Source organism: Oratosquilla oratoria, chromosome 27, assembly GCF_046742065.1.
Source record: "Oratosquilla oratoria isolate Oo_2021 chromosome 27, ASM4674206v1, whole genome shotgun sequence".
Classification (NCBI taxonomy): Eukaryota; Metazoa; Arthropoda; class Malacostraca; order Stomatopoda; family Squillidae; genus Oratosquilla; species Oratosquilla oratoria.
In genome coordinates, this window is record NC_134803.1 from 28,105,771 (window position 1) to 28,122,811 (window position 17,041).

Below are 17,041 nucleotides of genomic sequence, written 5' to 3' on the forward strand. Positions count from 1 at the left end.
TATATATATATATATATATATATATATATATATATATATCGTCGTCGGCACCAACTCGTGCCCGAGTATTGGTTTCTGTCAACGACCTTTTATTCTCTTCCTTCTTCTCATTGTGGGTGCTTATGAGTGATGTGACTTAAGAGGCCTAATCTATGATGGAAGAGCCGCGGGCAGTGTTCGCAGGGGAAGGTAGTAGGGGGGCGGGGCTCCTTTGCTCTCTTTCTCTCTCTCTCTCTCTTTCTCTCTTTTTTTTTCTTATTCTCCTTAAAGGCCGTTGTGCCTTGGTGAGCAGCTCTCCTCCAAGCTTTGTGGTCCTTGGCGGTGTGCTCCCACAAGGAGGGGTCGATGTTAGTTGCAATCAGGGTGCGATTGAGCTGGTCTTTGTAGCGCAGTTTTGGGGCTCCTCGTGGTCTGTTTCCCGTGGTGATCTTTTTGGAAGATGGGATGGCCTCATCCTCTGGATGTGGCCTACCCAACGGGGGCGGTGGTGGATGATGGCGGCTTCAATGCTGGTCATTGATGCTCTGTTTAAAAATTCAATATTTGTAGTGTGGGTCTCTCACGGGATTTTTAGTATTTGCTTTAATTTGTATTATTGGAAGCGCTTCAGGCTTTGGATGTCGCTCCTGTATAGCGTCCACGTTTCGCATGCATAAAGGAGTGTGGAAAGGACTACTGCCAGGAAGACCATGATTTTAGTGGATAGGGTCAGTTCATGGTTGTTGAACACACGACCTCTGAGTCGACCATAAGCGGAACGGGCTGCCCTAATCCTATTTTCCACATCCTCTTGCATGTGGGAGTAGATGTTAAGATGCTCCTCAGGTAGGAAAATTGTTCCACTTCTAGTCGGTGTTCATTGATAGTGACGTCGGCGTTTCTGAGTATTTGACTTGGTGGGTGTTGGATGAGTGCCTTGGCTTTTTCAGTGTTTACCTGCATCCCAAAATGTTCATGTGCGGTAATATAGGTGTCGGCTGTTCTTTGGAGGTCCTGTGCAGTCTGACCTGGGCTGGCATTGTCGTCAGCATATTGCAGTTCTCGTATTGAGGTCAAGGTGTTCTTTGTTCTGGCGCGTAGTCGGGTGAGGTTGAAAGGCCTCCATCCATGCAGAACCGTAGGTCAATTGTGAGTACGTCTGGTGGAATTTTATTTAACATAGCTGCAGCGTATAGGGAGAAACACGTTGGAGCCAACACACATCCCTGTTTCAGGCCGGCATTGATAGGGAATGGGCCAGAGAGAGAGTTTTGGTGACAAACTCTACCGATCATTCCGTCATGGAGGGCGCGTATTAGAGAAACAAAGTCTGGTGGGCATCTGAACCTGGCAATTACTGCCCACATAGTAGGACGAGGAACTCTGCCGAAGGTTTTTTTTAGGTCCCAGAAGATGAAAATTAATGACTGTTGCTGTTCAAAGCTCTTGAAGTTGTCGGGCACAGAAAATTATGTCTATAGTCCCCCGGAAAGGTCGAAATCCGCATTGGGACTCAGGTAACACATCTCTCGCTAGGATAAAGAGACGGTCGAGTAGAAAGTGGGCAAAGATCTTACTTGTGATGCTTAGTAGCAAGATACCATGGTAGTTGTTACAATTCTCTCGGTCTCCTTTTCTGAAGATTGTGATGATGTTTGCATCGCGGAAGTCACTGGGGGGGGGGGTCATCTCCCATATTTTCAGAATTAGGAGCATAAGCCTGTTTTTCAGCTCAGGGCCACCGTGAGTGAGGAGCTCCAATGGGATGTTGTCGGGTCCTGGGGCTTTGTTGGGCTTCATGCGTTTTAAAGCCCTGTTGAAGTCTTGGATGGAATCTAGTAATGACATCCAGTGATGGACGGGATCCTGCGGGGTGATACGTAGGAGATCGCTGGGAGTGTTGGCTTGGTCATTGAGAAGATTCTCAAAATGAGTCCTGCATCGTAAGAGGATGCCCTCGCTATCGGTTATAATTGTGGCTTCATCCACGTCCTTTAACCCACCCACTGATGATCTTGTGGGGCCGAAGATCTCTTTGGTAGCTGCATAGAAGCTGCGTAGGTCTCTTTGGTCAGAGCTTTTCTTTGCCACCAAGTGTATTAAGCTTCAGAAATCCCTCTTTGACAGTCTGCTACAGCTTGTTTATATGTTCTTTTGTTTTCAACTATAAGTTGGTTCTTCAGGTGTAGTCGTGTCTGACGTTTGGCTTCAATGAGAAGAGAGACGGTTTCGTCATCCTCATCGAACCAATCTTGGTGTTTCTTCCTGGCAAAACTTATTGTTTCCTCCGCTGCCCGAGTCATGGCGTCTCTAAGGGTGGTCCAGTGGTCTTCTACTGAAGCCTGATTCACAGGGTTCACGAGGTGTCTTTCGTAGGCTTCTTTGTAGCTTCGTACCATCTGTGGATTGTGGAGTCTGACATATTCAAAACGGCGGCGTAGTATGCTGCCAGGTGCCCGCCTAGGTGGCCGTTGGGTCTTGATGTTGAGACGGGAGATCAGAAGTCTGTGGTCCGTCCAACAGTCATCCGTCCCGAGCATGGATCGAGTGATGCGGATGTCTTTTTGGTTTCTAGCTTTGGTCAAGACATAGACTAGTATGTGCCAGTGTTTGGACTGAGAATATTTCCATGTGGTTTTCTGTCGTTTTGGTAACCTGAATAAGGTGTTAGCGACAATGAACTCATGCTCGGCACAGAGGCCCAGTAGGAGTTGACCATTGGCGTTACAGCTACCAATTCCGTGGTGGCCAATGATACCTTCCCACTGGCGATGGTCCTTGCTTACTCGGGCATTAAAGTCCCCTACCACACCGCGTTTGTCGTTGGCGGGCACTGCCTGGGTGGTGTGATTGAGTTGGTTGTAGAAGGCAGCCTTCTCTTCATCACTTGGGGCATACACCGATATCGGGGTGAGGTGTTTATCCTGTGTAAGAGGTATACGATCAGTCATCAGTCGCTCATTAATGGCAGTTGGGGCGAAATTGTGCTGTTGTACGAGCTGTGATCGGATGGCGAACCCAACGCTATGAATGTGTGGCTCCTCGGGGACTTTCCCCTCCCAGAAGACGGTATAACCCATCCCAGCTTCCCTGATGTTTTACCCTCTTCTGGTAGCCTGATCTCACTAAGAGCTGCCACGTCGATGTTGAAGCGGGCAAGCTCCTTGCAGACAAGAGCTGTACGTCCTTCAAGATGGTTAGTTTTCGCCACATCTTGGAGGGTGCGATGTCCCATGCACCAAGGGTTAGGATTTTTGAGATTGTTTTGCCATTATTACGACCGCAGTAATGGGATGTCCACCAAACGCGGTAAGTTAGCCATACGAGTTTGCCGTGTCCGATGTTTACCCCACCTTTTCTAGGCGCCTCCCCTTAAGAGGCTAGCCCAGTCACGGGTCCAGCTGCCGAACTCTGGTGTCACGGCAACGTCATCAGAGAGCGACCATCCTAGACCCACCGCCTGTGGACAGTCGTGGGCTAGGCACTTCCAGCTTTCCAGGCATGCCCCTGCCACCAACGGTACCATCGCCACAGGACTTGAGAGAGTGATGATGAGAGGTGAGAATGGAAAGAGGTGCAAAAAAGACGACAGAATGCCAGTCGCTGAGTATATTGTTTAAGGTGGTCGTGGTTGCGCGACGGCCACGCACACTCATTTGGCCCACACCTTTTCCACTATGGTTCAAGACAGTTAAGACAGGCAGTTTCAGCGATGTAGGTTGCATCGAGTTGCCGGGTACCTGATATGCTAAGGCCCGCCTAATCGCCTGCCCACCAGGCACTGCCCTCTTCCGCTGTCGCTAGCCAGCTCCGCCGTTGGGGTCTTGTTTGGTTTTATTTGGAGTTTTCCTTTTCCTATCCTTTCCCTGAAGAGGCATACTCTACAAGGCAGTAGAGGATTTTGACTGAGATTTTTCCTTTTCTTACCCTTTGCCTAAATAGCCACATCCTACAAGGCAGCAGGTGGTGGTGGTGGTGGGGGGGGTCTTATTATACCGTTAGTGCAATTGGTCACTTGCATGTATTCTGTAATAACAGTGGGATCACGGGAAGGTAGAATGCAAGCAGTTAGGAGGCAAAGGCTGTGAGAGGGTGAAGAGGATGTGTGTGTGTGTGTGTGTGTGTGTGTGTGTGTGTGTGTGTGTGTGTGTGTGTGTGTGTGTGTGTGTGTGTGTGTGTGTGTGTGTGTGTGTGTGTGTGTGTGTGTGTGTGTGTGTGTGTGTGTGTGTGTGTGTGTGTGTGTGTGTGTGTGTGTGTGTGTGTGTGTGTGTGTGTGTGTGTGTGTGTGTGTGTGTGTGTGTGTGTGCGTGTGTGTGTGTGCGTGTGTGTGTGTGTGTGTGTGTGCGTGTGTGTGTGTGTGTGTGTGTGTGTGTGTGTGTGTGTGTGTGTGTGTGTGTGTGTGTGTGTGTGTGTGTGTGTGTGTGTGTGTGTGTGTGTGTGTGTGTGTGTGTGTTTATAACCTTGTACATGTTTGTATATGAACTATATTGATAAGTGAGCGAATGTAGGCTTAGAAGGGTAAACAAAGATGGGTTGGAAAAAGTTTATTGTTCTAACATTGCAATCAACATGGTTTTCAGATAAATGTCTGCATTATAAGTGAATTACGCTCAGCCATGGCGTCAAGTTACCACGCCCGGTCGATGGTTGGGCGAAATGTCCTACGCTTCTTGCTATTGATGCTAATACTAGAACGCTTGCTACTTTCAATAGGGAAATAAATCCTTCCCTGTCGTTATTGCTATCATTTGTGTTTATGTGGGCAGTTTTAACAGTTTTCCTCGTTTTCCTTTTCTTTTTCAGGTCTTTGTGTTTGACTTGAGCCTCATTCCTATTTGGAAGGTGTCCGCATTATTCCAAAAGTCAAACGAAGAATTTACAAGTCCTATAGGACCTTAGGTCGTTCTTATGTTCACTCAAATGTGTCTTCATACTTCGACTTTATTTATCCAAGTACAATGATGGACGGCCATTACAAGGAATACCATAGATAAATTTTCAATTATTATTAAAAATTTTACGTTTCTTAAGGACGTCGGTAAACGCAAGGTTGATGGGTAGGGGATTGGAGATGATTAAAGAAAATAGAGAAAGGTGGGAGATAAGCCAGTTGTTATTTGTTCACGATACTGCGCTTGTAACAGGATCAGAGGAGGGATTAAAGAAGTTCGTGACGGAGTTTGGGAGGGTATGTGAAAGAAGAAAGTTTAAGATAAATGTGAGTAAATGTAAGGTGATGAGATGTACAAGGGAAGAAAGTGGTAGCAGACTGGAAGTGAGTATTAAGGGAGAGAGACTGGAGGAAGTGGATAGTTTTAGATACTTGGGTGCGAATGTGGCGGGAAAGGGAGGAGTGTAGGTGGAGGTAGAATGTAGATTGAGAGAAGCAAGTAAATGCCTTGGGGGTATTAAAAAGTGTAATAAGAAATATACATTTGGGAATGAATGCTAAGAGGTGATTGTATGAAGGAGTGATTGTACCTAAAACACTGTATGGGACAGAAACATGGAAAATAATAGTGAAAGAGAGGAGGAGTTAGAATTTGTTTGAGATGAGGTGCCTGAGATGTATGATAGGGGTTACTAGGCTGGATAGAGTGAGAAACGGGGAGACGAGGAGGAAAGCGGGGTTGGAAGGTAGTGTTGATGAAAGAGTATTGGGATGGTTTGGACATATGGAAAGAATGAGTGAAGAAAGATCGGTAAAAGAGGTGTGGAAAGCAGAGCTGGAAGGAGTGATCATGAGTGGACGACCAAAGATGAGATGAGATGGATGAGGTAAAAGGGACATGAGAAAGAGGGGAATGTCTGTTAAGGAAGGACGGGAGACCACAGAAGATAGGGGTAAATGGAGAATGGTTGTGTATAGATGATGCCGTGATGCATGAAAAGGAGTGGGTGGGGGATGGGGGTGAGGGAGTATGTGTGAAAAATAATTTGACGCAGCCCAGAGGGATTTCTCTCCATCTTCTCTCTCTCTCTCTCTCTCTCTCTCTCTCTCTCTCTCTCTCTCTCTCTCTCTCTCTCTCTCTCTCTCTCTCTCTCTCTCTCTCTCTCTCTCTCTCTCTCTCTCTCTCTCCTCTCTCTCTCTTTCTCTCTCTCTCTCTCTCTCGCTTTCTCTCTCTCTCTCTCTCGCTTTCTCTCTCTCTCTCTCTCTCTCTCTCTCTCTCTCTCTCTCTCTCCACTCTCTCTCTCTCTCTCTCTCTCTCTCTCTCTCTCTCTCTCTCTCTCTCTCTCTCTCTCTCTCTCTCTCTCTCTCTCTCTCTCTCTCTCTCTCTCTCTCTCTCTCTCTCTCTCTCTCTCTCTCTCCCTCTCTCTTTGCATGAGGGGATGGAGAAGGGGGGTCGCCGATTTAATGAAGCGGTCTTGCTGCGGATGGGCTGTGTCTTACGACACTGCTTCTGAACCAGGGCAGCGAGCAAGAAGCAGGGATGAACTGTCATCCAGGAGGAGCCAAGATAAGAGGGAGGGAGGGGGGTGAATGCGAGTGGAGTAGGGGGAATGGAAAGGATGGGAGTGGATTTTATGCCTTTGTTTTTTGGCTACCTCCCTTATAAGGGGGAAAATGCCTTTGGTATATGTATGTGTTATCTTATTTTTATTCATTTATTTGTTCATCTTTAAGCTAGGAATCTGATTTTATTTTACTAAAAGCTGTTGTCATCATTGCAGTCATTCTGATCAAGTTTCATTGAAGTCTATCAATAGATCCTGTGCATAAAAATAAAAACCTAAATTTATTGTGCAAAAACAATAAATAATCAAACCGTTACTAGTCCCCAACTATTTGGACTTATGTCCTTTTTTTCTAAGGAAGCATTGAGCATAGTCATAATTATTAACGTACTAAACATGTGGTTATTTTTTGCTATACTGATATATATATAACCCCACAGAATTTTTGTATTTGCTTATAACATAAACCCTTCTAGATATTCCAGGATTCAGCATGTCATAAACAATCGTCATAAAATTGTTAAACAACATGTCAGCTTTTAAATGAAAAAGAATCTTGCAAATAAGCAAAAAAAATTTAAAATAGTAATACTATGAATGACATTATTTTAAGAAAAAATCGAGAAAACGGGCTTCAAAGTTTACCTTGAGATTTTTACGCTCCAGACATTAATACATTGGGCGAAACTGATTAATATGTAGACAAATTGTTTGATAATTTATTGTTTAAGTTAATCAAAACATTGAAAGTGTTTCTAATGGTAGAGATTAGCAGATCATTACCGGTAAAAGCGGTAAAGGGCTACCAATCTCTCTCTTTTTTTCACGTTTCCTTTTTTACATATGCTTGATTTTCTCCCCTTCTTTGTTGCAGCCCTCTTCTGTTTCGATGGTCTAGGCATTTCAACACTTGTAAGTGTTTGTAGGTTATAGGAAATCAACTGGAAGCAAAGAGGGTGCATAGAAAACATCAATAAGGCCACGTGGACAACGCGTGCGTCCCTACTCTCTCTCTCTCTCTCTCTCTCCTCCTCTCTACTCTCTCTCTCTCTCTCTCTCTCTCTCTCCCTCCACTCTCTCTCTCTCCCCCCCCCCCCCCTCTCTCTCTCTCTCTCTCTCTCTCCGTCCCCCCCCGCCCTCTCTCTCTCTCTCTCTCTCTCTCTCTCTCTCTCTCTCTCTCTCTCTCTCTCTCTCTCTCCTCTCTCTCTCTCTCTCTCTCTCTCTCTCTCTCTCTCTCTCTCTCTCTCTCTCTCTCTCTCTCTCTCTCTCTCTCTCTCTCTCTCTCTCTCTCTCTCTCTCTCTCTCTCTCTCTCTCTCTCTCTCTCTCTCTCTCTCTCTCTCTCTCTCTCTCTATCTCTCTCTCTCTCTCTCTCTCTCTCTCTCTCTCTCTCTCTCTCTCTCTCTCTCTCTCTCTCTCTCTCTCTCTCTCTCTCTCTCTCTCTCTCTCTCTCTCTCTCTCTCTCTCTCTCTCTCACACACACACACACACACACACACACACACACACACACACTCACACACACACACACACACACACACACACACACACACACACAACAAACACAACACACACACACACACACACACACACACACACACACACACACACACACACACACACACACACACACACACACCAAAGAGTTGCTTTCAAATGCATATTCTAAAAGGACAAAGCAAAAAAAAGTAGTCGAAACAATAACAAGCTACATATATGTAGCCATGTGATTTGATGCCATGGTTTCCAGCATCATACGATGTTTATAAGGAAATTATAATTACTCATAGTAAAAGTCCCCGTATCAATTTGAAATTTCAGGATGTTGTTGCCAATAATTGAAGTTAGTTTTCAGCAAGGTTTTGAATTTTTTTCATTTTTTTTTTTCTACCTCTACAAAGCGGACTAATGTCCTCAATACTCCTATCTTATTGAAGGAGACTTTGGTTGTTTTCAATCCACTTTTCACCAAGAATTTGTCAGTAGATCTGGTGGGAATGGAGTCTGGGACAGTCATATGTTGTAACTTTATCTTTCAGGGGCTTGAACATTTGGATATTTTCTCATCGTCCGGGATATTTTTGTTTTTGAAAGCCCTTCCTAGATGTAAGTTAATTCATTCTCCAAATGTTCTTTACTGCCGATACGAAATGCTCCAAGAAAGAAAAATATGACAACACCAGTTTTAACTCAATTGCTGTGAGCTGAAAAAATAATTAATGAAATCGTCTATGTTGGTAGGTCATCATCCATTATTGCATATGTATGTGTATCTGTACGTATATTTGTATGTGTATATGCATATATATGTGTATTTGCGTGTGAATATATCATAAGTGCGTCCTTGTCGTGTGCGTGGAAGGGGCGTGTCAAGTGTTTTTATTTTTGTGTGAAAATGGTTATGTTAACAAATACACTTTTAAGTTTTTTACGTTTTATATGAAACCAAATATTCTTAGGAATGTATCATTGCAATAGGTACATATATAAACCCAAATGCGTACATTCATAATTGAATGCTTACGAGCCATTAGAATATATAATAAAATTTTGACAAATAGGTGTTTATTTTTAGCCATTGTATATCTATGTATTTATTATATAAAGACCCAACTAGGTAACAAAAAATATCAGATAAATTATTTCTATCTATTTATATATGTACATATATTTTTTACTTTAATGAAATATCACAAGAAAATATATCAATACACATTTGTACTCAATGAAAGTTCCATGTGGATTTTTTGTATCTGAAAACAAGATCATTATTTCTTCAGCTCTCCCAGCTTATAGCCCGTCTAAACAATGATACACGTAAGAAGCATTGCGGAACTTATGGACTGTATCTTGCTAGTGCTTCTATCCTTATATATACTCTCAGGACACTGCGTAATATAATTTCACAAATAGGCATATCATTAAAGCTGGGATGGGCCAATTTTTCAATGAAAGGGCCACAATGAAATAAAGAATCACAATTTTACAAGGCCACATCGTATATTAAATATAATAGATATTGCTTAATATCATCAAAACAACATATTTTAATGAAAAAAAAATAGATTCTGTCAATTGATACTTCAGATATAACACTTCATATGAAACAAATCATTAATCTTAAAAAGTAACTAAGTTTAATAATAACTATATATATATACTATATATATAAAACTATATATATATATATATATATATATATATATATATATACATATATATATATATATATATTTGTGTCATTTTGACATTTGGAAATAAACTCTCCTACTTGGATTCTAACCCTCGCCAGAGCGGCTTGCTTTGTATATATATATGCATATATATATTTATATATATATGCATATATATATACTCGTATATGCATATATATATATATATATATATATATATGTATATATATATATATATATATACACTAAGGGTATAAATGGGCAGGCCTTTTCTCAAGCATGTTTTATTAAAAGTTTCATGTATTTTCTTTAGGATATTCTCCTTATTACGCAAGATAGAATTTCACTCTCTTGCAAGATGTGAGAGGATTTCTCCGTAGGAGGTCATCTGGACTGCCATATCGCAATTTCGAGTCACATTGACTCTTCTTCAGTGGCGTGGATGTAGATCTTGTCTTCACGGTGGATGAGATCGGAATGTTGGCTTTTGGGGATCTGGCCGGTAATTAAAGCGTGCTCGCGTCGTCTGTCTCATTTCTCCTAGTTGTAGATTGGCTGATACCAGGGGCTGTGTTCCCTCTCATGCTTGGTAATGCTTGCAGGTCTGATGATATATATAAATATATATATATATATATACATATGTATATATATATATTATATATATATATTATATATATATATATATATATTATATATATATATACATATGTATATATATGTATGTATATATTTATATATATGTATGTATACATATGTATATGTATATATATATATATATATATATATATATATATATATACATATATATATATGCAAAAAGTGTTAGAGAAACGCGGGTTGGAGCGAGAACACTATATTCCTGACGTTTCGACTACAAGTCTTCTTCAGAGTGACAGACGATAATAATAATAATGTAATAATTATCGACAGGTAAGTGAGAAAGTGTGGGAGCAAGAGGGGGAGGAGGGGGTGATAGGTGAAGGTGAAGTTTAGAAAGTGAAGGAAGTGTGAGTGTAATAGTGTGGGGCGGACCCACTTGCATGGTGTTTTTTCTTTACATTACATGGTCATCCTATCTATGCTCTAATCAGAAAATTCCCTAGCTAGATCATATATATATATGGTATGAAGGGAGGACTTGTTTACTGCTGTACATTTTTATTTGACTTTAAGTTTTGAACGTGGTTTTAATATATTGTGATGTTATTTATTTAATTTAATACAAGTCCTTCCTTTATGTTGCACAAAATATAATGAATATTGACATGAGTTGGGAGCAGGTGTGGCTATATAGTGACAATGTGCCGTGAGTGTTAATTCAAGTTTTTTAGTATAAGTTATTCTTTTAATTTATATTTAATTTAAGTAACAGTGTGTCACACCTGCTTCCATTTATTGTATGAATATATATATATATAGATTTTTTTCTTCTTTTTTTATCAGCTAGTGGCCATGTCTGGGGCGGAAGGTCTGGATTTTAGCCTAGTACTGTTTTAATTCTGGGCCAGTTTTTGTGGTCTTGTGTTTTTTTTATTTTTATTGTGGAGGTGGGGGTATTATGTTATATTCTAATATGTTGTTCCATGCTTTACTGCTCAGTCTTATGAGTCTTGAGTGTATTGTTTCTATGTTTGTTGTTTTGTGGAGTTGTTCTTGTGTTTCTAGGTATGGTGGTTTATGTTTTAGAATTTTCCTTAATGTTTTGTTTTGTAAAGTTTGCATGTTTTTGATGTTCGTGTGTGTGCTAGTGACTGTGATTATTGGGGGGTATTCTAGTTGTGGTCGTGCTAATGTTTTGTATAGTTTTATTTGTGTTTTTGTTGTTAGTCCTCTGAAGCGTCTTAGTCTATTGAGTGTGTTTTTTGTGATTTGTATTCTGTTTTTGATGTGGTGTTTTATTCCTTGTGTGTTGATGGTGAGGCCTAGGATGTGTGCTTGTTTATTGTATGGTATTATGTTGTTGTTTATTTTTATTGGTGCTGGTTGGCGTGTTGAGATGGCTAGTAGTTGGAATTTGTTTGTGTTTGTAGATAGTTTCCATTGTTTTTCGTATGTGTTAATTTTGTTGATTTCGTGTTCTGTCTTTCTGGCAAGCATGTGTTTTCCTGTAGTGTTAGGGTATGTGATTATCTGTGTGACGTCGTCTGCGTATTGTATAGTGTAGCTTCCGTGTGAGGGTGGTGGTATGTCTGATGTGTATAAGTTAAACAGTGTTGGAGAGAGAACGCTTCCTTGTGGAACTCCGCTTTGGAGAGGGAAGGCTGGTCCTATGTAGTGGTTTATTTTGATTTTTGCTGTTCTGTTGTCTAGGAAGCTACACAGTGTTTTCGTGATGGTGTCTGGAAGGTGTGTTTGAAGTATTTTGTATTTAAGGCCTTCGTGCCATACTTTGTCGAAGGCCTTGGATATGTCGCGTGATATTATGTTACATGCATGTTTGTGTCTTTGTGTGTCTGCGATTGTTTCATATATGATGGCGAGTGCTGTGTGTGTTCCTTTGCCAGGTGTGAATCCATGTTGGTTTGGGTTTAGCATGTCGTGTTCGTGTAAGTGTGCCATAAGTCTGTTTGTGATTAGTCTTTCGTATATATTTCCTGGTGTTTCTAGTAGTGATATGGGTCTGTAGTTTTGTATTTGTGTGGTGTCTTTGTTTTGTTTTGGTATGAATGTGATGATTGAGTTTTTTAATTTTTGTGGAAAGTATCCTAGGCTGAGTGTTTCGTTGTATATATCTGTGAGTAGTTGAATTGTTGATTTAGGTAAGTGTGCGAGTATTTGTTTTGTTATGCCCGATTCTCCTGGGGCTTGGTTTTTAGTGTGTTTGATTATGTTTTTAACGTCTTCTAGTTGTATGGGTCCTCCTATGTAGTTGTCAGTGTCTAGTCTGTTTAAGTCTATGTTTGCGTAAGGTTGTGTTTGTTGGTGGTGTTGTGTTATGTGTGTGAGTATTTTTGTTTCATGGTTTGTGTCAAATTGTGTGTTTTCTTCTGGTGTGATTTGAAAAATGTTTTGCCATACCTGTCTGAATGCGTTTTCTTTGTCTTTGGCGTCGTGTAGTTTGTCGTTGTTATGAGTTATATATGGTGATGTGTCAGTGTTGGATCCTTGTAGTCTTTTAATTGTGTTCCTGAAGTCTTGTGGTTTTTTGGGGCTGAATTTGATGTTTGATATTAATTTGTTCCATGTCTCTTCGTAGTTTTTTTTGTTTTGTGTTCTTCTAGTATTTGTGTTTGTAATTGTTTAATTGTTTGTGTTGTGTGTGGAGTCCAGTTGTTTTCTGTTATGGCTTTTTTTATGTTGTTTGCTTTCCATATTAATTGTTTGAGTGTTTTAGATGTTTTTGGGGTGGGTAGTTGTTTGTGGTGTGTTGTAGGTATACTCTGTACGATAGCGTTGTGTAATAATTTGTACCAGTTTTCTATTTTGTTGTCTATGTATTTTGTGTCTTTTATTTGAGTGTTTGTGTTGGTATGTGTTTCTGTGTTGTTGTATTCTTCTGTTGTTGTTTCTAGTATTGTTTTAAATTTCTTCCAGTCTGCTTCTTTGTATAGTAGTCTAGGTGGTGTGGGGATAGTGATCGCTGTGGTGGATAGTGTGAAGTGTAGTGGTATGTGATCTGATGAAGTTATGTCGCCTGGGTGTATTCTGTATGTGAGGTGGTGGTGTCGGTTGGTGAATATCATGTCTGGGTTGCTTGTTCCGGTGTGTATAATGCTTGTAGGGAAGTCTGGGCTGAGGAAGGTGAGGTGGTTCTGTGTTATTAGTTGGTGTATACTTTTTCCTACGTGATTGTTATATGTGTGTTTTAGTGTTTTGTATTTTGCATTAAAGTCTCCTATTATGTATGTTGGTTGTGGTTTTTGTGTGATTTTCAGTATGTCTTGTGTCGGTAGGTATGGTCTTCGTGGTGGGAGGTATGTTGTGGCTATGATTCTGGGTCCTTTGTGTGTATTTCTATGGCTAACATGTCTTCATCAAAGTCGTCTAATAGTTTGTATTTTATGTTTTGTTTTATGGCTATGGCTATTCCTGCGTTGTCTTCGTTGTACGTGTTGTGTATGTGTGTGTTGTAGTTGAATAATTTAACTGTGTGTTTCCCTGTAGAGTTGAGTAATATAATGTCTGGTGTTTGTGTTAGGTATTGGTTACTTAGTTGGTTTCTTCTGTGGAATGTCCAGTGTTGTACGTTGTGTTGTAGTATGTGTATTGTGTCCATGTGTGCTTGGTTTATTGGCTGTTGACTGTCCAGTGAGGTGTGTCTGTTGGTTTGTGTTAACGAATGTCGTAGTATCCCTGTTGTGTTTTTCTGTATTTTGTTTCTGTCAGTCTTTGTATAGGGGCTTTGGTCAGGTTAATTAGTTTTTGTGTTATCAAAGTGTCTACAGTTTCTTCAGACTTTTCCTTGGTGTAAATGTATTTGATCTTCTTGTTTTGTAGGAGTGTGTGTACGTTTTGATGTATTTCTTCGTCTGTCATGTTTGTTGTGTTAGGTGTTATTATTTGAATTGTTTCTGTGTTGTGGTCTGTTTTCTTTGTCTTTGTGGGTTGTTCTGTTTCTGATGTATGTTCTGTGTTGTGTGGTCTTTTGTTTCTCTGTTCTTCAGTTTCCATTGCTTCTGGTTGAGATTGGGTGTGGGTCGTGTTGTTTATCATGTTTAGTATGGCTGTGGGTTTGATGACAGAGGGTGGGATTATGATTGTGGGGAGTCCGTTTGCTTTGTAAAATTCATCTATTGTCTGTTGGCATGTTCCAGGTTGTGCTGCCTCAGTTATGTTGGCGTGTATGATTGCTGTGTTTATGACAGTGAGGTGTTTGAGGGTTATAGGGTTAGGTGTTGGTGTGGGGGAAGGCTGAGCAGTGTTTCCTGTGGTTATGTTTGCGTATGTATTGTTGGGGGGGGTGTTTGTTGCTCTCTGTTTTCTTGCATCTTCTTCTTGATGAGATCTTTTCTCACTTGGCATCTGGCGGCGTATGTAGGATAGTTAAGGCCACAAGCAATGCATTTTTTTAATGACATTATGGGAGTTATTAATGCAGTGTTCCTTTGAGCAACATCCTGAGCAGATTGTGTATGTGGAAGGTTGTGTGCAGTGTTTGAGAGTCGTATGAATAGTATCGTATGAATAGCATCTCGTGCATTGGGGTAGGTGTATGTATGTTTCTTGGTTGAGTGTGTGTGGGGGGAAAGACTGTCTGAACATAAGTATTCCTGATTCCAGGTTCTTCTTAACCATTGTGGAGTTTTCCATCTTGATCTTGATAATGATTTTTGTGTTTGGTAGTTTGATTATGTTTATAGTTTTCATATATTGGTTGTGTCGTTCTAGTTCCGTCTTGATAGTCTCCGTGTCTTCATCGTGGATATGTCCATCTACTTGTCTTAAAATCAGGGTCCTTTTGGCGTTGAGTTCGGGGGGGTCGATGATGTCCAGGCCTTCTTTTGCGAATGAGTTCTTGATTGGCTTCTTCGTTAGTTCCTCGATGGTCCGATCTTCAGCAATGGCGGTGTGTTGTGTTCCGCTTGTGTGTAATTTTTTAATTGAGATTTCGTGCTTCGCTAACAGTTTCCAGATGATGGTTCTCTTGTTCTGGCCGGCATTTGGCCGGTTTTAACAGATATTTATTCTGCCCATCGCGCCGAAGCGCGTTGGGCTTGTTAGTGTGTAAGTGTGTTTGTTAATGTATGTATGTAGTTATTGTGTAGAAAGAAGAAAAGAAAATAAAGAAAATGGTGTGGAGGGAGGGGGTCGTAGGAGTACGGTCTATGCTCGCGAGTGTTAACGGCTAGCGGCGGTTAATGGAAAGCGGCTGCGTTGTCTGGTGCCCGAGTGTGTTCTCGCAACGTATGGACTACTAGGTCGCCGGGGTAATTGAGCCTATGCCAGTTCCGTTTTAGCAGCGGGAGACTGGGAGGGGGGTTCCCTTCCTCACCAGTCGACTGAGCAAGTTTTAAGACAACACGGGCTATGCTCAGTCGAAAGGGGGGTTATAAGGGCATAAATCCGTCAGAGCGAGAGGCAAAGAAGGAATTTGCCGTAGCTCGGGTAACGGTAAGCGTCAAATCTTCTTAAGGTTTTTCACGGCGGGTGGTGTCAGAGCGTCTTTATAACGTTCGCTCGCAGTGAAGTATCCTTTCTCTCTCCAGAGTAACAGACAACGTATGTATACAGTATATATACTCTCCTTACGGCTCATCCGACTGGACGTCCCAGAATGTCGCATGCTGATTGGCCCGATACTCCCTCCTCCATAACCAATCTGGCGGCTGCAAATGACAGATTGACAAATCCTTCTCTGTGGTTGCTGACCTTTCCCAGTGTTATGCATGCGGACTCGACCAGCTTTCTCATTATTCTATCTAGCCCGGTCCAGATAGGGCGTGCCTCTTCCCATTCTGGTAAATGCCCGTGCGTGTCCACGTGCACTACCAGAGAATTTGAAGTCCTGTGATATCGTAGATCGTTCTTATGTTCTGTTAGTCTCTTTGTCAATCCCCGCGACGTCTCACCGTAGTACGTTGCAGGACATCCACTGCATGGTATTCCAGCACACCAATGAGAATAGCGTAGTATATGGAATACAATGCAGTGGATGTCCTGCAACGTACTACGGTGAGACGTCGCGGTGGTTGACAAAGAGACTAACAGAACATAAGAACAATCTATGACATCACAGGACTCGGTGGCGCGGTTGGTAGAGTCCCAGACTGTCACTATGGCGGTACCTGGTTCAAATCCTGCCCAGGGTTGAAATTATTTCAGTATCGCTGCGCTTCGAGTCGTTACTCCAACTCTCGTGGGCGGGGAGCTGGGTGTGTGTGTGCGTGTAAGATCATAGCATTACCCATAGATCGATCATACAAGCTCTGAGCTCTCTTCCGGGAGGGAAATAGCTGTCGATCACGAGTCCAAAACGTGATCCAAAGACCAAGGTGAATCACACACACACACACACACACACACACACACACACACACACACACACACACACACACACACACACACACACACACATTCAAACACACACCACACACACACACACACACATATGTATATATGTATTTATATATAAATATATATATACATATTTATATATGTATATATATATACATATATATTCATATACATATATACATATATATATATATATATATATGTGTGTGTGTGTGTGTGTGTGTGTGTGTGTGTGTGTGTGTGTGTGTGTGTGTGTGTGTGTGTGTGTGTGTGTGTGTGTGTGTGTGTGTGTGTGTGTGTGTGTGTGTGTGTGTGTGTGTGTGAGTGTGTGTGTGTGTGTGTGTGTGTGTGTGTGTGTGTGTGTGTGTGTGTGTGTGTGTGTGTGTGTGTGTGTGTGTGTGTGTGTGTGTGTGTGTGTGTGTGTGTGTGTGTGTATGTATGTCGATCACGACAAGTATTTTGAATTGTAATTTCTCCA

At 41.6% G+C, this 17,041-nt stretch overlaps 1 protein-coding gene across 1 annotated transcript; it reads right to left on the reverse strand.

Moving 5' to 3' along the window:
• Positions 1 to 1,416: 1,416 nt before the first annotated feature.
• On the reverse strand, positions 1,417 to 3,059 carry LOC143039796 (uncharacterized). The gene is made up of 2 exons (XM_076210042.1): positions 2,145 to 3,059; positions 1,417 to 2,061 (listed from the first exon to the last, which is right to left on the reverse strand). Exons 1-2 carry the CDS (start codon positions 3,057 to 3,059, stop codon positions 1,417 to 1,419), a joined length of 1,560 nt encoding a protein of 519 aa, XP_076066157.1.
• Positions 3,060 to 17,041: the final 13,982 nt, after the last annotated feature.